Here is a 22,012-nt window from a genome sequence, read left to right on the forward strand (position 1 = left end):
AGTTGTATGTTCGATGGTATCTCGATACCAGGGATGTCATGAATGACGCATTCTTCACATTCGCGAATGTGTATGCGAATCCGTATGTCCAGGATGCGAATGTCCGAATGGGAATGCGAAAACGAATGTTAGTAATAATTCCTGATTAGAAAAAATCTGTTTGGTAGTACATAAAACATAGTAACATTAGAAAGGGAAGTTATAAAGTGTTGAAAAATGCTGTCTACTGTACCCCTAGTGTACATTTTTTCGATAGCGAAACGTGACGTTAAGTTTGCGTTAAGTCTCATTTTGTATGGGATTTTGAGTTTCCAAAACGTCCCGCTTTGCGCGGTGTTTCTAAATCCCGTACACAATGAGATCTAACGCGTACGTCACGTCACGCTATCGAATAAATTTACACTAGGGGATCTGGTCAAAATGCCTTACGTTTGCGCGCACTGCCCATACGTGAGTCGACGAGACAGGACGCGACCTGTGCACATTCGCATTCGCAAAACATTCGCTTCATTTGATGCGAATGGTAATGTCGATGCGAATATTTAAAATGATGCAAATATTCGCATATACGAATGCGAATATTCGTGACATCCCTACTCGATACACGTGATCGGAGATAGGATGTTGTTGGCTCTTTTCCAATCATTGGCACGATCAATCTTATACCTAAGGAAATATCGGTGACAATACTGACAATTACGTAAATAGGTACTATTCTACTAATGGCTTTATGGTGTCTATTTTTGAAGCAGTCCTTTATTCTTGACGACTCTTGTAGAGTAGATCAGCTCTAATTCTTAGAGCTGATCTACTTTGTTATCTGTGCTGTGTGATGTCTGAGTTGTCTACATTTTGTCAGTTTCAAGTTGATGATTATTTTACTGAGCATTTTTCAAATCTATTGACGCGGTAAAAAACCTGCAAGTATTTAGAAAATTCGCGTTTATTGGGGACAACTGTAGGCAATTTTATGGAATGCTCCGGATATGTTAGAGTGTCGAATATATTATACTCGTCGGGTTTAGTATATCTCAGCTGATAAATAACCATACCCATATACCTCAGCCCGGAACATTTTTTTGGCCTAAACCTCTTGTTAATAATGGATTAACTTGGTGCCCCAAAATGTGATCCGTTATGAAGGAAAAAGTTTGACGTATGCGGGGTTGTCTTGGCACGTCTTGTGAAAAATGCAATTTATTTAATGAATACACTATACAGACATTTGTATATTTTTTTAATTTATTTAGCAACTAGATTCTGTCGAATGATGATGATGGAGATATCCTATGTTTAATTAATAGAATTAGGCATTACTTTGCGGAAATTCATGCTAATTAAAGCAAGAAATATTACTTTGCTAATCCGCGAGTTTTTTTCTCGCGGATTAGCAAAGTAATATTTCTTGCATGAATTATCCTATGTTTTCCCCGGGCTTCAAACTTTGGGTATGGCAATATCCATACCAAATATCATCGAAATCGGTATAGCGGTTTAAGGGTGAAGAGTGTTTGAGAAAAAAAAAGAAAAAGAAAATGTATCTGAAAAATCATCATCATATATTTAAGAGTTAGACTCTTGTCGGTGGAGCCATTTCCATGTGTGTCGGTCCTCTGCCTTCTCCTTGACAGCCTGATACGACACGACGTTGAGTTTTTCCTTTACTTGATCTATATAGGTTCTCCTTGGTCTCCCCCTCCGTCTCCTTGCCTCGACTCTCCATTCAGTTATATTCTTGATATATTCGTCGTATCGTAGCAGGTGTCCATTCATCTTTGCTCTTCTATTTTCTATGGTTCACAACAAACTCCTCTTCTCTCCTCTCTGAAAAATATGATAGATTATTTGCCGCTACTATAGACGGCCAAATGTGGTTAAGGTAGACTCCACGGGGTACCAAGATATCACACATATCTTAATCTGACGCTGTCGAGTAACTACTAAAATCTCCTCTTGGGGTCACCATTACAGATAAAATAAAGGGCCAAGCCAAGACACTTACACGTCTTGACCTAGGCATGAACGTTGTTAATCCTATAACGCTGTCGACGCTCGTACGATACTGACCTTCATTTGACAGGTGTCATCGCTTTAGAGTTCGCTAATCCTGTTAGGGAAACCGTGATTTGACAGGTTTTTATATTATGGCAGATTCATAACCATAAGTCTAACAATAATAATCGTGCTCGCGTATTCAAACCCAGACCCATACCAATGACTTTTTTGAAACTTATGTACTTACGATTTATCATTTGATATGTACCAGTCGCTTTTCGGTGAAGGAAAACATCGTGCGGTAACCGGACTAATCCCAGGAACATGTCCTGCGATTCTTGGGATTAGTTGCCAAAGCGGCTGGGCTCTCATGAACTGCAAAAAGGTCATACACATTTTGTTGTATGCTTAACTGGTTCGCGTCTTGATTATAGACATCGCAAAGTTAAAAAAAAAGCAATTTTTTTAACTGCACATTACATTTTTTCAGTACTTGTACAGAAGGTACCCGGGACTTGAGATTGATAGTTTCTTTTCTGAAATCTCTTTGAACCAAAAAGTACAAAGCGCCAGATTACCGTGAAAGAAAAACACGGGTCCGGCTGATCTGAACGAATCCACAATGGCGCCGTGTAGGTACACTGTAGGTAGTGGGTCACGGTCGCGACCTACATCGGTGAACTCTTGAATTGGGTGGTTGACAGCGATCTGGATCGAGGAAACGATTATAAGCGGGTTTCTTAGTCGGCAATATCGATTTGGATTTAGTGAGAAATTATGTTTATTGCTTCTATTATAACATTTCATACCACAGAATAATTGAGTCTAGAAGTAGGTTCTGGCAAACGTCGTAAAGGCGTTTTTTTTTATATAATTCGACGTATCGTAACGATGACGTACGTAATATATTTTTTTTTTAATTTTATGACGTATTAAAAAAACTACTTAAGTACTAGATCTCGTTCAAACCAATTTTCGGTGGAAGTTTGCATGGTAATGTGATGTACATATATTTTTTAGGTTTATCATTCTCTTATTTTAGAAGTTACAGGGGGGGGGGGGGGGGACACACATTTTACCACTTTGGAAGTGTCTCTCGCGCAAACTATTCAGTTTAGAAAAAAATTATGTAACAAAACCTCAATATCATTTTTGAAGACCTATCCATAGATACGCCACACGTATGGGTTTGATGAAAAAAAATATTTTTGAGTTTCAGTTTTAAGTATGGGGAACCCCCAAAATTTATTGTTTTTATTTCTATTTTTGTGTGAAAATCTTAATGCGGTTCATAGAATACATCTTGAACAGTATAGTTCTTATAGTTTCGGAAAAAAGTGGCTGTGACATAAACGGACAGACAGACGGACATGACGAATCCATAAGGGTTCCGTTGTTTGCCATTTGGCTACGGAACCCTAAAAATCTGTGGTGGTACGGAACGGAATACTCAACGCGAGGGTTCTACTTGTATTGTTTTTAATTTGCTTTATAATAACCAACATTGCTGCAAAAATGTCAAAACATTCGTCAAACACTCACATTTCCATACGAAATTAGGGCAGCCCAGTGAAATAATACCCGGAAAGCGTCGGCAAACACAATTACTCTGTAAACGGACACCCGAAAAAACATAATTTGCCAGCGCTTAATTGGGGGATGAATTAGAGTCGTCGGGTGTTTAACCCTTGCAAACAGAGGTTTTTAGGGTTCCGTAGCCAAATGGCAAAAAAACGGAACCCTTATAGATTCGTCATGTCCGTCTGTCTGTCCGATTATGTCACCGCCACTTTTTTCCGAAACTATAAGAACTATACTGTTCAAACTTGGTAAGTAGATGTATTCTATGAACCGCATTAGGATTTTTACACAAAAATAGAAAAAAAACGATAAATTTTGGGGGTTCCCCATACTTAGAACTGAAACTCAAAAAATCTTTTTTCATCAAACCCATACGTGTGGGGTATCTAGGATAGGATAGGTCTTTAAAAATGATATTGAGGTTTCTAATATCATTTTTTTCTAACCTGAATAGTTTGCGCGAGAGACACTTCCAAAGTGGTAAAATGTGTGTGTCCCCCTCCCGTAATTTCTAAAATAACAGAATGAAAAATCTAAAAAAAATATATGATATACATTGCCATGCAAACTTCCACCGAAAATTGGTTTGAACGAGATCTAGTAAGTAGTTTTTTTTTATTCGTCATAAAATTAAAAAAAAAAAATTCTTTCATCAAACCCATACGTGTGGGGTATCTATGGATAGGTCTTCAAAAATGATATTTAGGTTTCTAATATAATTTTTTTCTAAACTGAATAGTTTGTTCGAGAGACACTTCCAAAGTGAAAAAAAATGTGTCCCCCCCCCCCCCCTGTAACTTCTAAAATAACAGAATGAAAAATCTAAAAAAAATATATTATATACATTACCATGCAAACTTCCACCGAAAATTGGTTTGAACGAGATCTAGTAAGTAGTTTTTTTTTAATTCGTCAAAAATAAAAATAATTATTTTTTTCATCAAACCCATACGTGTCGGGTATCTATGGATAGGTCTTCAAAAATGATATTTAGGTTCCTAATATAATTTTTTTCTTAACTGAATAGTTTGCGCGAGAGACACTTCCAAAGTGAAAAAAAGTGTCCCCCTCCCCCTGTAACTTCTAAAATAACAGAATGAAAAATCTAAAAAAAATATATGATAAGTATACATTACCATGCAAACTTCCACCGAAAATTGGTTTGAACGAGATCTAGTAAGTAGTTTTTTTTAATACGTCATAAATGGTACGGAACCCTTCATGGGCGAGTCCGACTCGCACTTGGTCGCTTTTTTTTATATTCTTGTTGACTAAGTATAATTTGCACCGATTGGTCACTAACTTTCTTACAAAAGAACGGCTATGATACTTTGTGTTTCTGGGATAATATCGATGTGTTATTATACTTTAGTACCTGGGCGACCGAGCTTTGCTCGGTTATAACTATATTTTTTTACTAAATTAAACTTGTCTAAAACAATTAAAATTAAAAAAAATATATATAACCTTGAACATATAAAAAATAAAGTTAGTCACCGGGCGAGATTCGAACCCTCAACACTCGTTTAGTAGTCCGCGTCTTAACCCGCTGGACCAGACAGACAGTGGCCGGCAATACGAAATTAGCGACCATATTCTACGTCGAAAGAAAAACGCATGAAAACTCGAAAACACGCGTTTTCCCAAACATAAGACTAATCTAGATAGATTGTATACCCCCAAAAACCCCCATATACCAAATTTCAGCGGAATCGTTAGAGCCGTTTCCGAGATCACAGAAATATATATATATATATACAAGAATTGCTCGTTTAAAGGTATAAGATTATGTAAATGAGACTTCTTTCGACACAAATAGTATTTAATTTGAAATTATGTTTCTTTAGTTTAATCATTTATTCAATTTAACAACAGACTATGAATTGAAAAGTTGGAATCGTAGGAAAACTTAGAAATCAAAATGTAGAAAAGTAACTGAGATCAAGATATTTTACCTCAAGTACCTATACTTTACGCAAAACCGGGCTCCAATTGTTATATTACTAGTAAAAGAGCTATTAGCGATAACTTCATCGGTGCAAATAATATTTCTTCAACGACACATCCTGTCGCAAACAAGCATACAGCCCGCCTGATGGTAAGCGATGCCCTTAATGTGACGTCTAGGGGATGTTGCATGCTCGTTGCCGAGACTTTAAAAACCTGTACACTTTTTTGAAGAACTCCATATTTTCGTGAAATCGGACATCATCTTTCTCGCATTTTGCCACGGCTCATGGGAGCCTGGGGTCCGCTTGGCAACCAATCCCCAGGGTAAACTGGGATTTATTGGGATTAGTCCGGTTTCCTCACGGTGTTTTCCTTCACCGAAAAGCGACTGGCCAAGTACATAAGTTCCGAAAAACATGGTACGATCTGGGGTTTGAACCCGCCACCTCCGGATTGCCACCAGCTCATTTTTGTGAAATCAGTGTGACCTAGTAATCCGATACCTATTATCTTAGTTTATCCGAGGCTTAGGCTTCTACCGACCTTGGCATATTAAAACTGAATTTATTTGTTGCGGACTATACACTTCTTACTTTAACTTTCTCCTATCTTATCTATATCTGTCATTCTGAAAGCAACCTTATTTCCTACAGCGTAGAGTTCACATTTAAATGTGTGGAATGTATAAGTTTGAAGAACTCGAGATTATGTAGGTCGGGAATCGCTCCAAAGGAAAAACTGAAGCCAAAAGTACATTGTACGTCAAAGATGTTTACACCTTAAGCGTTATTACAAACGAGTAAGGTCCAAAATTGTGAACATATTTTTGAAGTAAACGTACCAGTTTCGCTTTGTGCTGAAGAGTATTGTTAAGATGAAAGTAGACGACCGCCACCAAACCGCCTTTCTATACAAACGTGGTCCCCATTTTCCTCTCTGGATATTAACAATATTGACACAATTTGATATACATATAAACCACAGGTAGCTCGTTTGATTTTAATTAAGCATTATAATTTGATTATTAAATAAAAAATATTACCACCACCACTGCCAGTTTGGCCTAATGGGTAGTGACCCTGCCTACGAAGCCGATGGTCCCGGGTTCAAATCCTGGTAAGGGCATTTATTCCTGATATTTGTTCCTGAGTCATGGGTGTTTTCTATGTATTTAAGTATTTATAAATATTTACATATTATATATATCGTTGTCTAAGTACCCTCAATACAAGGCTTATTGAGCTTACTGTGGGACTTAGTCAATTTGTGTAATAATGTCCTGTAATATTTATTTATTATTTTTTTATTTTATTTATTATAAGAAGTTATTACACAAATTGACTAAGTCCCACGGTAAGCTCAATAAGGCTTGTGTTGTGGCTACTTAGACAACGATATATATAAAATATACATCTTTATAAATACTTAAATACATAGAAAACATCCATGACTCAGGAACAAATATCCCTGCTCATCACATGAGTAAATAGATGGATTTGAACCCTGGATCATCGGCTTCATAGGCAGGGTCACTACCCACTAGGCCAGACAGGTCGTTGTTAATTATTGTAAGAAACGAATTGCATACAAATTATTAAATACTCCTAAAGTGACACTAATCAAAAAGTTGAAAGAAGTCAATCGAAGGGGCGTAGCTATGGTCAATATACATCCAATTGTGTATACATATTTTCTAAAATGTCAATATCCTAAGAGGAAAATGGGGACTACGTTTGTATGGACAAGCGGTCGTCCTCTTTCCTCTTTAAGTGTGCTGTTGGCAAACATTTTGTTCTACTTATTGCGTTTAATGGTGCGTACTGCAGATTTTGGTGGCTGGAATGTTTATTGTTGTTTTAAGTTAATAAATTTAGTGACAAAATATGCACCGTATAAATTGCCAATGCAACGGTACTTTATCTGTGTAAAAAGTTGGTTGTAAAAATACTAGAATAGGCCGGGAAATAAAGAATTGCAAGCGGAGCGTGATTTAAACGTGTGAGTAAAGCGAGGCTGTTAGGTAGAATGAGGCTGGCAATTCTTATTTGGCCGAGGTACGAATTGCGGTTTCTACGTAAAATATCTGGACACAGGCCATTTTACGGTCATATAAATATAACCCTTTTTTTTTTTTTTTTTTGTTGACGCAGGGGTGAATGCATTTACGCATCATCGCCCCCCGGGCGAGGGAAGCCCATTGGGGGGGCGGTATGTGGGACTCGCTCCTTCCATAACCCCCTCTGCTATTCAGAGGGAGAGGAGGAGAATACCCACTAACCTCCCCTGCGGCGTTTCCGTCCATGCCGTTAAGGGGGGTGCAGGGGGCTCGCTAGCATGTCACCTCTGATATATAACCCTAGGCCGGCAATAATGTATGAGAATCCACTGCTGGCGCGTCTCGCTAAGCTGAGAGCATGAAGCTTAGCAGTGTACTAAAGTTAGACCAAGCTAAGTTAGCAGCGATAGTGTTAACCCAGACTGTGCAAGTGTTATTTGAAACGTCAAACTTCTATGAAGTTATGACATGTAAATAACACTTGAACAGTCTGGGCTACCAAAATCGCTGTCAACTTAACTTGGTCTCACTCTATGACGATATTTCCAAGTAGGTAATAAAAAAACAGATTTTCTATATTGACGATAAGGTAACGCATTATTGTGGTCTCGGGTTCAAATCCTGGTAAGGTCATTAATTTGTGTCATGAGCACGAATATGTGTACCTGAGTCATGGATGTTTTCCATATATTTAAGTATTTGTATATATCGTTGTCTGAGTACCCACAATACCCTGGACCCGGGTACGTCCTTAAACTACGTCCATAAGAGAGGTATGGGCATTGTGAATGTCATCTCGCTTTGTGTGGTAGGGCACAGCCAGTGGATGTCATTCCAGATCCAGAGCAGAGCCCAACTGTGGAAGTACCTCCACCGTACAGAAAACCGCAGCCAAATAACACTAGACCCTACTCATAGTGTTGTGTTCCTGCCGGTGAGTAAGGTTGCCAGAGCTCAACGAGGGGGGACGGGTTTACGGTCGGCAACGCGCATGTAACTCCTCTGGAGTTGCAGGCGTACATAGGCTACGGAGACTGCTTACCATCAGGCGGGCCGTATGCTTGTTTGCCACCGACGTAGTATAAAAAAAATACAAGCCTTATTGAGCTTACTGTGGGACTTCGTCAATTCGTGTAATAATGTCCTATAATATTTATAAATTTATTATTAATTAATTCATTTATTTAGTATCATCGATGCTTGATAATATTAGTGAAGACGATTTAACATTGTGTAGGAATCTGTATAATTCCTAGTCTTAGAATTAATAGCTAGCTTTAAGTAACATTTTGTAATGCTTTAGAGCCCAGTATGTAATGTTGTAATAAACGAATTTAAGTAGTCCCAGTTTGAAAGCTTACCATGATGCTTACACATTCGCTACCAACGTTTTCGTAGCGCTACGCTCGTAGCGGATCCCAGCGTTTTCCCGCTTAGTAGACGTCAGAAATAATACAATTACAATTGTTAAGCGTCGGTTTCTAGTGGGTCAATGTGAAGACGCTGAGTGGTTGACCAAAACACATATGACAATTTTTGTGACCAATGTATACATTTCTTCATCTTATTACAATTAATTAAGGCGACAAAATGGATACATAATTATGAATTCTACTGTACAACGTTCGCAAATGACGCTATACTTGCCGCAAAACTAACTGGCGACTGAGATCATAATGCTATCTCCTTCGCCCTTGTAAAGACCAACCAAGAGAAAGAGATGGCATTATACTACTCACCACTTTAATATCCCTCCGTTTTATTTCCAGCAAATCCAACAACAGTACAGAGGTCGGTACGGCGGACCGCCGCGGTGCTGGGGCAGCATGTCGGAAGGCGGGGGTGTATCTGCTGCAGGGGACTCCTGCAGGACCAACCTCATAGTCAACTATCTGCCGCAGACCATGACGGAGAAGGACCTGTACGCCATGTTCATGACCATAGGCCCCATAGAGAGCTGCCGCGTCATGAAGGACTTTAAGGTTAGTTGGGAAATAATGCTCCATAGTTTTAGGACCACCTTCTTTTTTCTTCACTATGTCTGTAAATCTGTATGCCTTGTAAAGGTCTAATTTCAATTTATTTATTTCCTTTGAATACAATTTTTACTTTAACAGCACGCATGCTCATTGAGTAGGAAACGATTCCTTTTTCTTCTTCCTAGCGTTTGCCACGGCTCATGGGAGCCTGGGGTCCGTTTGGTAACTAATCTCAAGAATTGGCGTAGACATTAGTTTTGATAAAAGGAATAAGGATGTCTTTAAAAAGTTGGTCCAGTCCATAGTTGCCTAAATTAACCGATTTTTATATAAAATCTAGTCAACCATGGACTGGACCAACTTTTTAATAAGGCAACCTATTACAGTTATATAGAAAATAAGCTTTCATTTTACATATCATACCGATGAAATACGACGACCGGTCTGGCCTAGTGGGTAGTGAACCTGTCTATGAAGCCGATGGTCCTGGGTTCGAATCCTGGTAAGGACATTTATTTGTGTGATGAGCACACATACCTATTTGTTCCTGAGTCATCGATGTTTTCTATGTCATAATAATAAAATACTTTATTGCACACTACATAATAAAAGTTATAGAGAATTCATTGGAGTCTAACAGTGTAGGTAACAACAGGCGGACTTATGTATTTAAGTATTTGTATATACAAGGTGGCCAAAAAATATGTGCATTCCCGTTGCCAGGGAGGTTTTGGGATTATACTGAGCAACTTTTACTATGGGACCAAACCCGAAATCGCGGATTTTTTTTTTTACCCTCCCATAGAAAATAAAAACTAAAAAAACTAACTATTGTGGCGCAGTGATCCAAAGAGGGTCTTGGCCTCCAAAACGAGAGAACGCCACCTGCCCTTATCCTGTGCCACGTCCTGCCAGTTATCGGCTTTGAGTTGACACAGATCCGCCTGTACACTGTCGCTCCAGCGGTATCTGGGCCGACCCACTGGACGGCGTAAGTCCCATAGAAAATGGACCAGCTAAAATGTATGAAACAGCCAGAAATTTTTTTCGCGTTTTCGGGGTTGGTCCCATAAAAATAAAAGTTGTTCAGTATAAGCCCAAAACCTCCCTGGCAACGAGAATGCAATAATTTTTTGGCCACCGTGTATATGTCTCGGCGCAGGAACAGCAATTCGTGGGTTTGTCTTTTTTGTCGGACTCCGCTTCGCGTCGTCTGACAAAATCAAAACTCATCCACGAATTGCCCTTTCCCGGCCTCTGCAATCATGTACTAATAACTTAGCGGAGGCTCCATGTAAACTCGATAACTTAAAAACTGCTAGTACCTAACATTCTCTTTAAATAACACCCCTAAAACTTTATGTGGTCACAATTAAATGCCAACTTCGCCGATGTTCGTGACAATCGCCCCCATGTTCCAAAACATCTTAAGCCATTTTCAAACATTCACTGGAAAATCAACCTTAATTGGTTACCATTAGAGTTCATTTTAGAATAACCGAAGAGTACCTAGCTATAATACTTAAGCCACTTTAAAAGATTCACTGGAAAATAAACCTTAAGGAATTACAAATAAAGTTCGTTTTAGAATAATCGAAGAGTAGCTAGCTATAGTATTGGTAGGTTAAAAGTGAAGTAAATTTATGTCAAAGGATTTAATGGCTTCCTGCTTTAATGTTAAGTCTCAAAATACATTAAAGGTGATAAGCTTTGCGTGTGGACTTATCAGATTCTAAGGGTACGATATCGTTAAATATTGTTGACTTCTGTTTGCGTTAATAACTACGTAAAATGGAGTACTTTCAACAGAAATCTGATTCAGGCTATTTTTACCACGTGATACAAAAGGAGAAAACGTTTTTCCACTTCTAAACATTTTCCATGCTCCATGATTTTTTAGTATGTTTTTGACACAATTAAAAACTAGATTATAGGTTTACCTTTTTTTCAAAATTTGCAAATCAATTTTTTTAAAAAGCGAAATCTATAAACCTAGAATATATTACGCTGAGGCGATCGAAATCAAAATCAAAGTAGAAAGGAAAATGTTTTCTCGTTAAAAAATAAATAAATACAGTAATTTCGCTAGAATCACAAAGCTATTCCCTTAACTTCAAGAATCACTTTATTCATTGTTTATTCATGCAACACACAAGCTTACAGTTCAGGCACCAAAGCGCTTACATGTTAAATAATAATATTAATAATTAGAATTATTTACAATATCCACAAATAGTTAAACATTACAAACTAGGTACAATCACTCAAAAACATATATAAAGCTGTGGAGAACGATCCTGGTAAGTCATAAAAGACATCAACATCAGCTCTTTGGATTGATAGTTCGTTTAGGAGTGAGAGTGCCCGATTGGTGGGATAATGAAAAAAGACCTTTATTAACCAATAAAAAGCATACCATCAGCTCCACAGCGCAGGCTTCGTTACATTACAGAAAGCACATCCACCTCAGGTTTCGTCAAAACAGAACATAACACATCTGCAACACATCGTCAGACTCAGAACTAATAAAAACAACATTTACTTAACTACATTTTCATGGATCGTAATACAATTTTGTAGTTTTCTTGTACAGTCAACTGCAGAGAAAAGGCACTGTAAAGGGATACGGTCTATCTGCGGTGGGGAATGTACATGTTCGAGGTAGATTTCTGATAATATATATTTTTTTCTTCAAACAGTAATAACACCACCACCACCAATGGTATCGACTACCATTAATGATTGCCGCTTTCGGAATCAATCGCCTGCAGATCTTTATTCCTTCAGCAGGGCGATAGTTCTGAATTAAAATAATCGTTGCCAGTTATGTACCACGTGACTGTGAAGGTTTCCAACCTTCACATATCTCGCCTCCTCGGGTGAAAGTGGCAATCATCTTCACAAAACTACATCCTATCCTATTCTACCCTAACTAGAAGCATAGCATAGAAGTTATCTGCATAGGAGCTTGTATGCAAAGGTGCTAAGCAAATAGTATTGCTGACTGTACTGAAAATTTAAATGTATGTTGAATTGACTTTTAAAAAATTTATGCATTAACCCAATGGCGTGTTAACATTTAAATTTATTAGATTTACAATCCGCGGTACAAAACTTTTGTCTACGAAGTAATTATAGCGTGCTCAATTTCCATCCTGTGGCTTTTCGTTTTGGAGTTTGAAAACTTTTTCGGATTAGTATTAGTTTTCGTACCATCTACTGATGTCTGTATTATTGGGAAAGTTATTTAATACTCACTTAAAAACGTAATGTTTTCAAAGTGTATGAAGGATTAGATTCGGCTAAAATTACCGCGGGTAAAAAGGTCTACTTTGCCTAACTTTGAAATTGACAGTCAGTTTGGGATTAAAATGCCCTTCCTAGGAGCTCCCCAACATCCTTATGATACGAAGTTAGGCGTAATGGCTCTTTTTACCTACGGACGGTTTAAGCTGCGTCCTCTCCTGTGGACATTTACACATAATGAACTATTACTACATTATTAATATTAATAGTATCAGTCAATCAGGATGGTTTCGAGGATTAAATGTCTATATGAGTAATAGTGGATTTAATGCCAAAACCGATAATAATGTTGCTTAAAGTCATCATCCCTATTTTGTAATTCCAGACGGGGTACAGTTACGGCTTCGGTTTCGTGAATTTCACACGCGAGGAGGACGCAGCGAGGGCTATCGACACTTTCAATGGATATCAACTCAGGAATAAGCGGTTAAAGGTACTATTACACATTAGAATTGTATACTGTTCGGACTGAGGACAGACGGGGTACAGTTACGGCTTCGGTCGACACTTTCAACGGATATCAACTAAGGAATAAGCGATTAAAGGTACAATTACACATTAGAGTTGTATAGTGTCTAGACTGAGGACATACTGGGTACAGTTACGGCTTCGGTCGACACTTTCAACGGATATCAACTCAGGAATAAGCGATTAAAGGTACAATTACACATTAGAGTTGTATAGTGTCCAGACTGAGGACATACGGGGTATAGTTACGGCTTCGGTCGACACTTTCAACGGATATTAACTCAGGAATAAGCGATTAAAGGTACAATTTACACATTAAAGTTGTATTGTGTCCAGACTGAGGACATACGGGGCACCGTTACGGCTTCGGTCGACACTTTCAACGGATATTAACTCAGGAATAAGCGATTAAAGGTACAATTACACATTAGAGTTGTATAGTGTCCAGACTGAGGACATATGGGGTACAGTTACGGCTTCGGTCGACACTTTCAACGGATATTAACTCAGGAATAAGCGGTTAAAGGTACAATCACACATAACAGTTGTATAGGTCAAGACTGAGGACAGACGTACATTTGCGGCATCGGTTGACACTTTCCACGGATATCAACTCACTGTCGGCAACGCGCATGTATTATCTCTGATGGTGTTGCTACTGAGACTACAGGGACTGGTTACCATCAAGCGGGCGGTATGCTTGTCTGCCACGGACGTAGAATATAAAAAAAGGAATAAGCGGTTAAAGGTACCTCATATGACAATTATTATAGTGTCAATCACTTACATATTTACAGTAGGCGCTCGGTAATCCGGAATCTGAAATTTTCCTCCTATGTCATATTGTTGGAATTGCTTGGAGTTGAAAAGCTTTTATTTCCAATACAGATCTAATAATTAGGCAATTCCAACAATGTGTCTTAAGGGGATTTTTTTTTAAAGTGATATACAGAATGATTTCGGGGTCGTGGAGCAAGAGAAAAAGACATCACACGGAATTCAAAGATGAGTCTAATGGTGTGGCTTATTATTTATTATCACCAATAATTATGATTAATTGTTGATGAATAATTGTTGGTGCAATAAAGAATATTTACTTACTTACTTATTTTTCAGATGACAAGTGAAAAAAAAACATGTTTGCGTACAGTTTGGTCACCCTACGCAATGTGACGACTTGTCCTTTTTGCATACAGCGTATGTCAAAAGTCATAGGGTGGCCATGATTACTTCATATAAGATTAATTTTACTTGAAAAATAATAAAAATTAAACTAATTATCTTTTAATCAAATACTACCGCATGATAATGTAAATCATTTATAGATTCAGAAAAAGTGGTTCTGGATCACGACCCAGAAATCACCCTGTTATAAAACCGAAACCGTTTTCTCCCGAAATGGAAATCGCAAAGCTATTCTTCTCCCTTAGTATTTTGTTATCCATCATAAATGTATAACAAACTAAGCTACAAACTCAACTTTTTTGTTTTCCAGGTATCATATGCACGGCCATCAGGGGACGACATAAAAGAAACGAACTTGTACGTTACGAACTTACCCCGCGCCATCACCGAAGACCAGCTAGAGACGATATTCGGAAAGTACGGGCGTATAGTGCAGAAACACATCCTCAGGGACAAAAGTAATGGGGCGCCGCGTGGGGTGGCGTTTGTTAGGTGAGTTCTCTCTCATCTTACCCCCTTATTCATAAACGTCTACTAAAGTTACGATACCGCTAATAATCGCTTGTCCCTTTCCGACGTATTGGTATGATGGAAAGGGAAAAACGATTATTAGCGACATCGTAACTTTAGTAAACGTTTATGAATAAGGGGGTAAGCGTTTATCCCGGTATGCATCCTTTGCTATTGCTTTTTTTTTTTTCACCTTAAAGGACTAGTTTTTGATAGTATCGTCTCAAAGCGTTTTTAAACAAAAGTAAATTTGCTACAATACGAGACTAGATTTGTCTCGGTAGACAAAATAGTTTCCGAGAGAAAGCTTTTCTAAGTTTATAATTTTTTTGAACTTGAATTAGTAGATCAAGTGCAGTGAGTATGTACTTTGGTCTCAGGCGATGGATTGTTCCTTAGGTCAAACAAGCTGGTGGCCCGGTAGCAATGACAACGTACCGTGCCTACCCCCAAAAAGAGGGAGGGTTTTATCTCAGAAACGCAAGAAAATAAAAGCTATATCCACTTTTTCAGGTTCGACAAACGGGAAGAGGCACAAGAGGCGATAGCAGCTTTAAACAACGTGATACCAGAGGGCGGCACAGAGCCACTCAGCGTCAAGGTAAGCGCCATCTATCGGCACAGTCTTGACCTAACGCAAACTCCACGGACCACATAGAACCGAATAGTACTGTGACTAATTTTACTTATCAAAATTGACTCTTGTCATCGAGCAACACAGTTGATCATAGGGGACTAGAGAAAACGGTCCGAAAGAGAGGGTCAAATTAGAGCTTTTTTTCTTGTATTTTATCTACGTAATTAGTGTAATTACTCCTTTAATCAAAACGAGATGTGATTCTCTAGATTGACTTCTGTTTCGTCGTGAAAAAGTGTGACTAAAAGAGAAGTCAAACTAGAGCATTGCGTCTCATTTTTAATGACGTCATTTTACAGTAATGCCAAGATCACAAAAAGCAATTATATAAATATGGTAACTTGTGTAAGTGGGACAGCCTTCTGGTTTGATGCTCTCCTTTGGACCGTTTTCTCTCCCTAATGAATAATGATCAACTGTCTTGTTTGGTGATAAGACTCAAATTTGATTAACAATAAAGTAATAGTACTATCCGGATTATTTATAGATCCGTGACTAACACCCAACCCGCTTCACAATGCATGGGAATTGCTCTAATCTGAACTGTAATCCTTCGTGGTAAGGTTCTAATTTACATGTTGAAGTAAGCGCCATCTATTGAGACCTCCGAGATTACCCAATGAACTAACACTGCATGAGTTGTGATAAGTATCCGTTTAGCTTGGGGGATATGATGTGTACACAGAGTATAGTTTTGTTTTCTAAATATGAAAAAAAAAATCAAAGTGTAAAAATGCATTATCTACATTCAGCTGAGTTTTTGAGATAGTATTTTTCTTCAGTTTTATACTTTATAACACCATAGGTACGACCCCGGACTTTAATTATTGAGCCATTTAGAGTTCACTTTACACTGGAAACTATAGTTTAGCTATTAAAATAAATAAAAAAATAGTTATACACCTAAATTTCTGAAGAATTGAAATTCGGGAGTGTACGTAAAATTTAAAAAAATGTCACTCACTAAAACCTTATTTGAAACCATGAACGATGCTTTGATAGCTTGCGACATAATACTTATAAGCGCTATGGGATGGACACGTGAACTCACTTCACCGTCCCGGTTTTCAAAAGGTTTGTAAATGGATAGTTTGTCATTTTAATAACAAAACTTCAGTGAGAAACAGACATTTTAAAAATATTAGTCATAGATATAGTCAATTTGTGTAATAATGTCCTATAATATTTATTTATTATTTATTTACTGTAATATATATATACTGTACGTTCCGTTATCCGTTACGGTTTGCGGTTCAATTGGTAATGGTTAATTTACAATATTTTCAATTCTAATTAACGTTCGGCGAACATTGTCTGCAATAATGGTATGCGCTCGGGTTTCTCGCCTCCCCGGCGGCCTGTTCATGCAACCCCTTATCTCTTGGAGTGGTAGGCCGTTGACTCCCGGCCGATTATGTCATTTAAATTTGAAATTTAGTTACTTGAAATAAAATCAAAATTCCAACAACTCAAAAACGACATATGCCTCATGAAAAGTTATGTGTTGGTGTCCGTTTCTGCCCATTTCTTGCGGCTGAAAAAAAAATCTGTTTGCAATTCGCAGCTTTATGGGCTTCGCTTAAGGCTTTTCATATAAATATCTATTTGCCTTATCATCAGTTAACCACATATTCTGCTTCTTCCCTTGTGAAAGCTACGAGTTATTCCGTATCGTTTTTCTTCTCGCTTACTTCAGCTGAATGTACCGTAATTATGCATAAAAGCGATTCAATCACGAACTAGTAATAACGTACATGTAACACTTGTTTAAGGCTTCTAAAACCTGTGTACGCACGTGCCCCCGGGGGCACAAACACCATTGGCTGGGGGGTCTAAATTGTGTGTTGTTCTAGCCTGTGACGGCGGAGACGACGCGCGGGCCGCGCTCGTCCAGCCGGCTGCGGTTACACTCCGACACGGTGCGGGTGCGGGTTAACGCTTTTGTTTTTTTGCGCGGTTTTAGGGCACGATGGTACATTAGAACTTGGTCGCTGAACACTTTAGAGAAACAATCGGGCAAGAGATATACCAGGGGTGCGCGTTAACGCTTTTGTTTCTTTGCGGTATTTTGGGACACGCTGGTAGAGTGCGTTGGTTAAAAAAGCTTTAGAAAAACACTCGGCAAGATACGTGCCAGCGGGTTTAAACGCTCTTGTTTTAGTTTTGAACTTATACAAAAAAACTCGTACATCGTTTCATAGCCCAAGCCGGAGATATCTCACGTGTGATAATAAATAAAATAGGTCTTTAAAATTATTTTCAAAGACCTATATTAAAGTCATGGCGAAATTATATGGCATTCGACATTAAAACCCTATAAATTACGAGCTACTAAAGTGTCCAGCGTATGTATGCTACGTAAAACAGTCAGGTCTCACAAAGTAAACATATAAATGGATACGTCGTGTCTTAATACTTTAGCAATAAGGCTTCTTATTTTATTTGCCGGGTAAAATGAGACGAGGGTCGGACCACGCTAAAACATAAATGCACATGAATTTATATGTCGTGTTTTTTAGAATTTCGTTTTAACAAGGCTGTTTATTTTATTTTTGGGGAAAAATGGTACAACAGTACCTTCTTACCCGTTGTTCTAGTTAAATGTCAAAAGCTGTGCGTCTTTCATTACTGTTGACAAATACGCGACTAAAAATGTTAAGAATAAGACTTGTAATCTGTATTCGCTTAGTAACTTAGAAGTAGTATTGTCACTGTCAAGTCGCTGTATCGTTTGGTCGCTTCAATTATGATAATACGTAACACATCTACGGTAAAACAAATAAGCTAACGTGTTGTGTCCTTAGTATGCTTATTATTTTATTTGCAAGACAGGCGGATACCATTCTAGAGCTACTGTATCACTAGATTGCTTAGCTCTGAGTATTATCATTTTATTTGTGGGGCAAAAGTGTACAAAAGTCCTAATGTAGGGCACAAATGGATATAGCGTGCCCTAGTACCTACTGTTTAATTTATTTATTAGGAAAACTGGGACAAATTTTAAAATACACCTTGTTACCTACAATAATGGGATGCTAAATGCTAAACAATTTTTTTTTTGGAAAATTAACCTACTTTTACAAGTTTTGTTCAGTTGATAATTATACCACCAACAACAGTGTTATTTATTATTAATATTTTAGGAACCAGTTGTTTAGAACTATTAATATATTAAAACGATATGTAAAGTGGTTTAACACGCTCTACACACCAGGATATTTTATCTTCTATCTATAGGACACTTGTAACTACCTCTGCACTACCTTATTACTGGAACCACACTACGGCTAAGCTTAAGCAATCTGGTTTATTGCTTACTTATACTTACTTACTTGCTTAACGCCACTATAGGTAACATAAAAATAAATTTTTCTTCTACTTTTTCCTAATCAGAACACGACATCGAATATGCCCTTAAACGGATCCCCGCTGTTTTTGTAACACCTTGTGTTCAGGTGTAAATTCTTTGACTTTTAAAACAGAAACCATTCTATTCATATATGGGACTAGAGTTAACACGTTCTTTAGGGCACTCTAAGTTTAATAGGCAAATAATTGCCCCAAAGTATCTAATTATTAGATACTTTGGGGCAAATGAGTACCATTGGATTGGGACAATTTTAGATAAAAAATGTATACTCGTATTAGTAATTGCAAAATCTATATATACATAAAGCCCCTATCATTATTTTTCTTTAATTTAGCACGCTTAAGAGATCCGCCACACTTGTGTCTTTAGAGCGTCGGCATCTAGTCAGCGCAATGATAAATGGTGTCACTGCGCAGTTGCCCCAATGTTGCGTCGAGCAGCAGCCATAATTGACTAGACGCCGACGCTCGATAGACGCTAGTATGGTCTCTCTTAACGTTATTTCTCCATTTGTAGGGGTACAGTTACTGGGGCACGTTAATAGCGGAACAACATGGGAGCGCCCGCGTGCCCGTGCACTGGGCGGGATCGAGCCGGCTCCGCTCACACTCCGATACGGTGCGCCGTAGTACGCTTTATGAATGAGGCTTATTTTGTTTCGTTCTCAGATCATCTTAAAAGTGGGCCCGGATCTGGCCAATGCGCCGCTAGATTTATATTTGCGAATCGCTCGCGAACTTCACGCGCGCTAAATGTATTACTAATACTAAAGAGTTATTTATTGTAGAGTGATGTCTAAAAAACCCGTGCCTCGACTTTGACATCGAAAGTAGGTGGCGCTGTATGTCATGTCATGTATGTGGGGTAACTGAATAGTCAAGTGACAGTTGAAAACAGGAGTTATCGCATAATACACGGAGAAGTACAGCGCCATCTAAATGAACTATCAAATTCTAAGCACGAATAAGTCTAAAGGTGCAGTATGTTCGTAACGCTTTTTTGGATCACTGCCATAAATTTAATTAGCAATCTTAAGGCCTTTTTCGAGTGACTGTATTGATTCGAATCCTGAGTATTTGACTTTGGCTCAATAGAAAAATTTACGAAGATAGGTTTAAAATCCAGTTTAATTATGCTAAGAAAATTGCTTCTAAAAATCGGCAATATCTTGTTTAGAAATAAAATAAAATAAACATGATATCCGCGCTCCCGGGCACCTACTTTCATTTCGCTCACACTTACACTTAGTGAGAGAGATAAGAACACGAACTGGGCCTTAAGACTATTCTATTTTTTGATCTTTGGTATGTAGTTTTGTCGAGCTTCAAGTTAGCGAGAGCTTTCGTAAAAAGGCGCGGTGCGTTTGCCGGATTTGGACACAACTTTATGCACTAAGACTACATAGGGCACTTTGACACAAAATTGGACACTTTAAAAAGATTTTTAATTTTGTATCGCATGATGCGTGAAGACCTGTTAAAACGCACACCGATAAGGTCTTAGCTTTGGTTTAGAGATTTTTTTGACCATTAGGTATCAATTCACCTAAGCACTAAGGGCACTTTACGCATAAGGGGCAAACGAGTACATTGGGGCACATTGGGACAAGCAAGCATAAAATCATATATTTTTTTATGAATAGGAATAATTGTTATTGACTAGTCATTGCTTGTTTACTGGTTTTTGGTAGTAAACTTTCATTTTGACATGTAGTCTTTTCTCTTTTTTTTCTCGATTTCTTGATATGGGTGTTTTTACTGTTTGTAGGTTTTAATTCCGTATTGATATTTTATATTATTTTGCATTATTAGTTAAAATAGTCAGATTTTTAGCTATTTTTTAAAAGTTAATTAAGGGAAGTCGTCACAAACACGATTAACAGTGCACCTGTTTTTTTAGATTACATAACTCAATAAATATATAAATCTAATTTTCTCTCTTGAATGAAAATAAAATCGGTAAAGTGGAATTCAATAGAAAAGACAAATAATGTAAACAAATATTACTGATTTTGTTAGCATTTGACGTATAACCTAAAATTTTACGATGCTGGTTTTCATTGAAATATTAATAATATAATTTAACGGGTAATTGATATAAATAAAAGATTCAAGTATATACACCGTTCATAAAATCATTGTTGTCCGTAAATACTTCGAGATTGCGAAGAAATTAAGGTATAGTCGTTAGATTTGTAGCTGGCCCCCAACGGCTTATCATTTGTCTATTGTTAAATAAAACGGCGCGTGCCACTACCTGCAAAAAAAGGGCCCGGTCACTTTAACCGGTTATTTAATTACAACTTCTATGGTAATTGAAATAAGATTCAAAATGAACAAATGGAAAAATAATTTGCGAGTTTTTGTGTGGTCTCTATATGGTTACTGAGTGCCGGCGAGTCGAACGCTACCGGTCCAGTCTAAAATGTGTTCTCGATATGCGTAACAAAGGCGCGTTATCGGAGAGCACACCTACACTGGTTTTTTGAGCGTTGGACTAGCCCGCGCTCAGGTGCCAATTAGAAGTATACGACCCTTTTTTTGCAGGTAGTAGCATGCGCGGTTTTAGTTAACAATAGACAAAGGATAAGCCGTTGGGGGCCAGCTACAAATCTAACGACTATAATTTTTTTTTTTATATTATTTGTCTTTTCTACTGAACTCCACGTTATATACATTTGAAAGCATGAGCAAAAAAAAAAAACAGTCTATTGCTATGAGACACTTTGAATAGGCGTTTGACGGTTATGGTGGCCCTTCCAAACTCAGTCGCTTGCTAAGTCGGCGCAGAGCTTAAAGGAACCCAAACGATTTTATATTTTCTCAGCCCGTTATTTTATGCGAGGCAAGAACATAACAAAATGGCAAATGAGCTATTTAATCTAGTTATTAAGGGGTTCTTCAGTAAAAAATGTACCATTTACTTTTTTCGAAAAAAAATACCATCATTTGGGTTATTTCTATTCGGAATCACAC

At 37.9% G+C, this 22,012-nt stretch overlaps 1 protein-coding gene across 6 annotated transcripts in view; it reads left to right on the forward strand.

Annotated features, from left to right (window-relative positions):
* Positions 1-22,012, forward strand: part of LOC133528956 (sex-lethal homolog) — a 47,168-nt gene that overhangs the window by 9,156 nt on the left and 16,000 nt on the right. For 3 of the 6 annotated variants that reach the window (XM_061866483.1, XM_061866485.1, XM_061866488.1), the window contains 5 exons: positions 9,352-9,564; positions 13,193-13,300; positions 14,831-15,012; positions 15,544-15,631; positions 19,554-19,655. In XM_061866483.1, coding sequence (XP_061722467.1) covers positions 9,352-9,564; positions 13,193-13,300; positions 14,831-15,012; positions 15,544-15,631; positions 19,554-19,655 — 693 coding nt within the window. Of the gene's footprint in view, positions 1-8,394; positions 8,517-9,351; positions 9,565-13,192; positions 13,301-14,830; positions 15,013-15,543; positions 15,632-19,553; positions 19,656-22,012 lie in introns of all 6 variants that reach the window. The other 3 variants (XM_061866486.1, XM_061866487.1, XM_061866484.1) reach the window with 2 other exon arrangements.

Source organism: Cydia pomonella, chromosome 20, assembly GCF_033807575.1.
Source record: "Cydia pomonella isolate Wapato2018A chromosome 20, ilCydPomo1, whole genome shotgun sequence".
Lineage (NCBI taxonomy): Eukaryota > Metazoa > Arthropoda > Insecta > Lepidoptera > Tortricidae > Cydia > Cydia pomonella.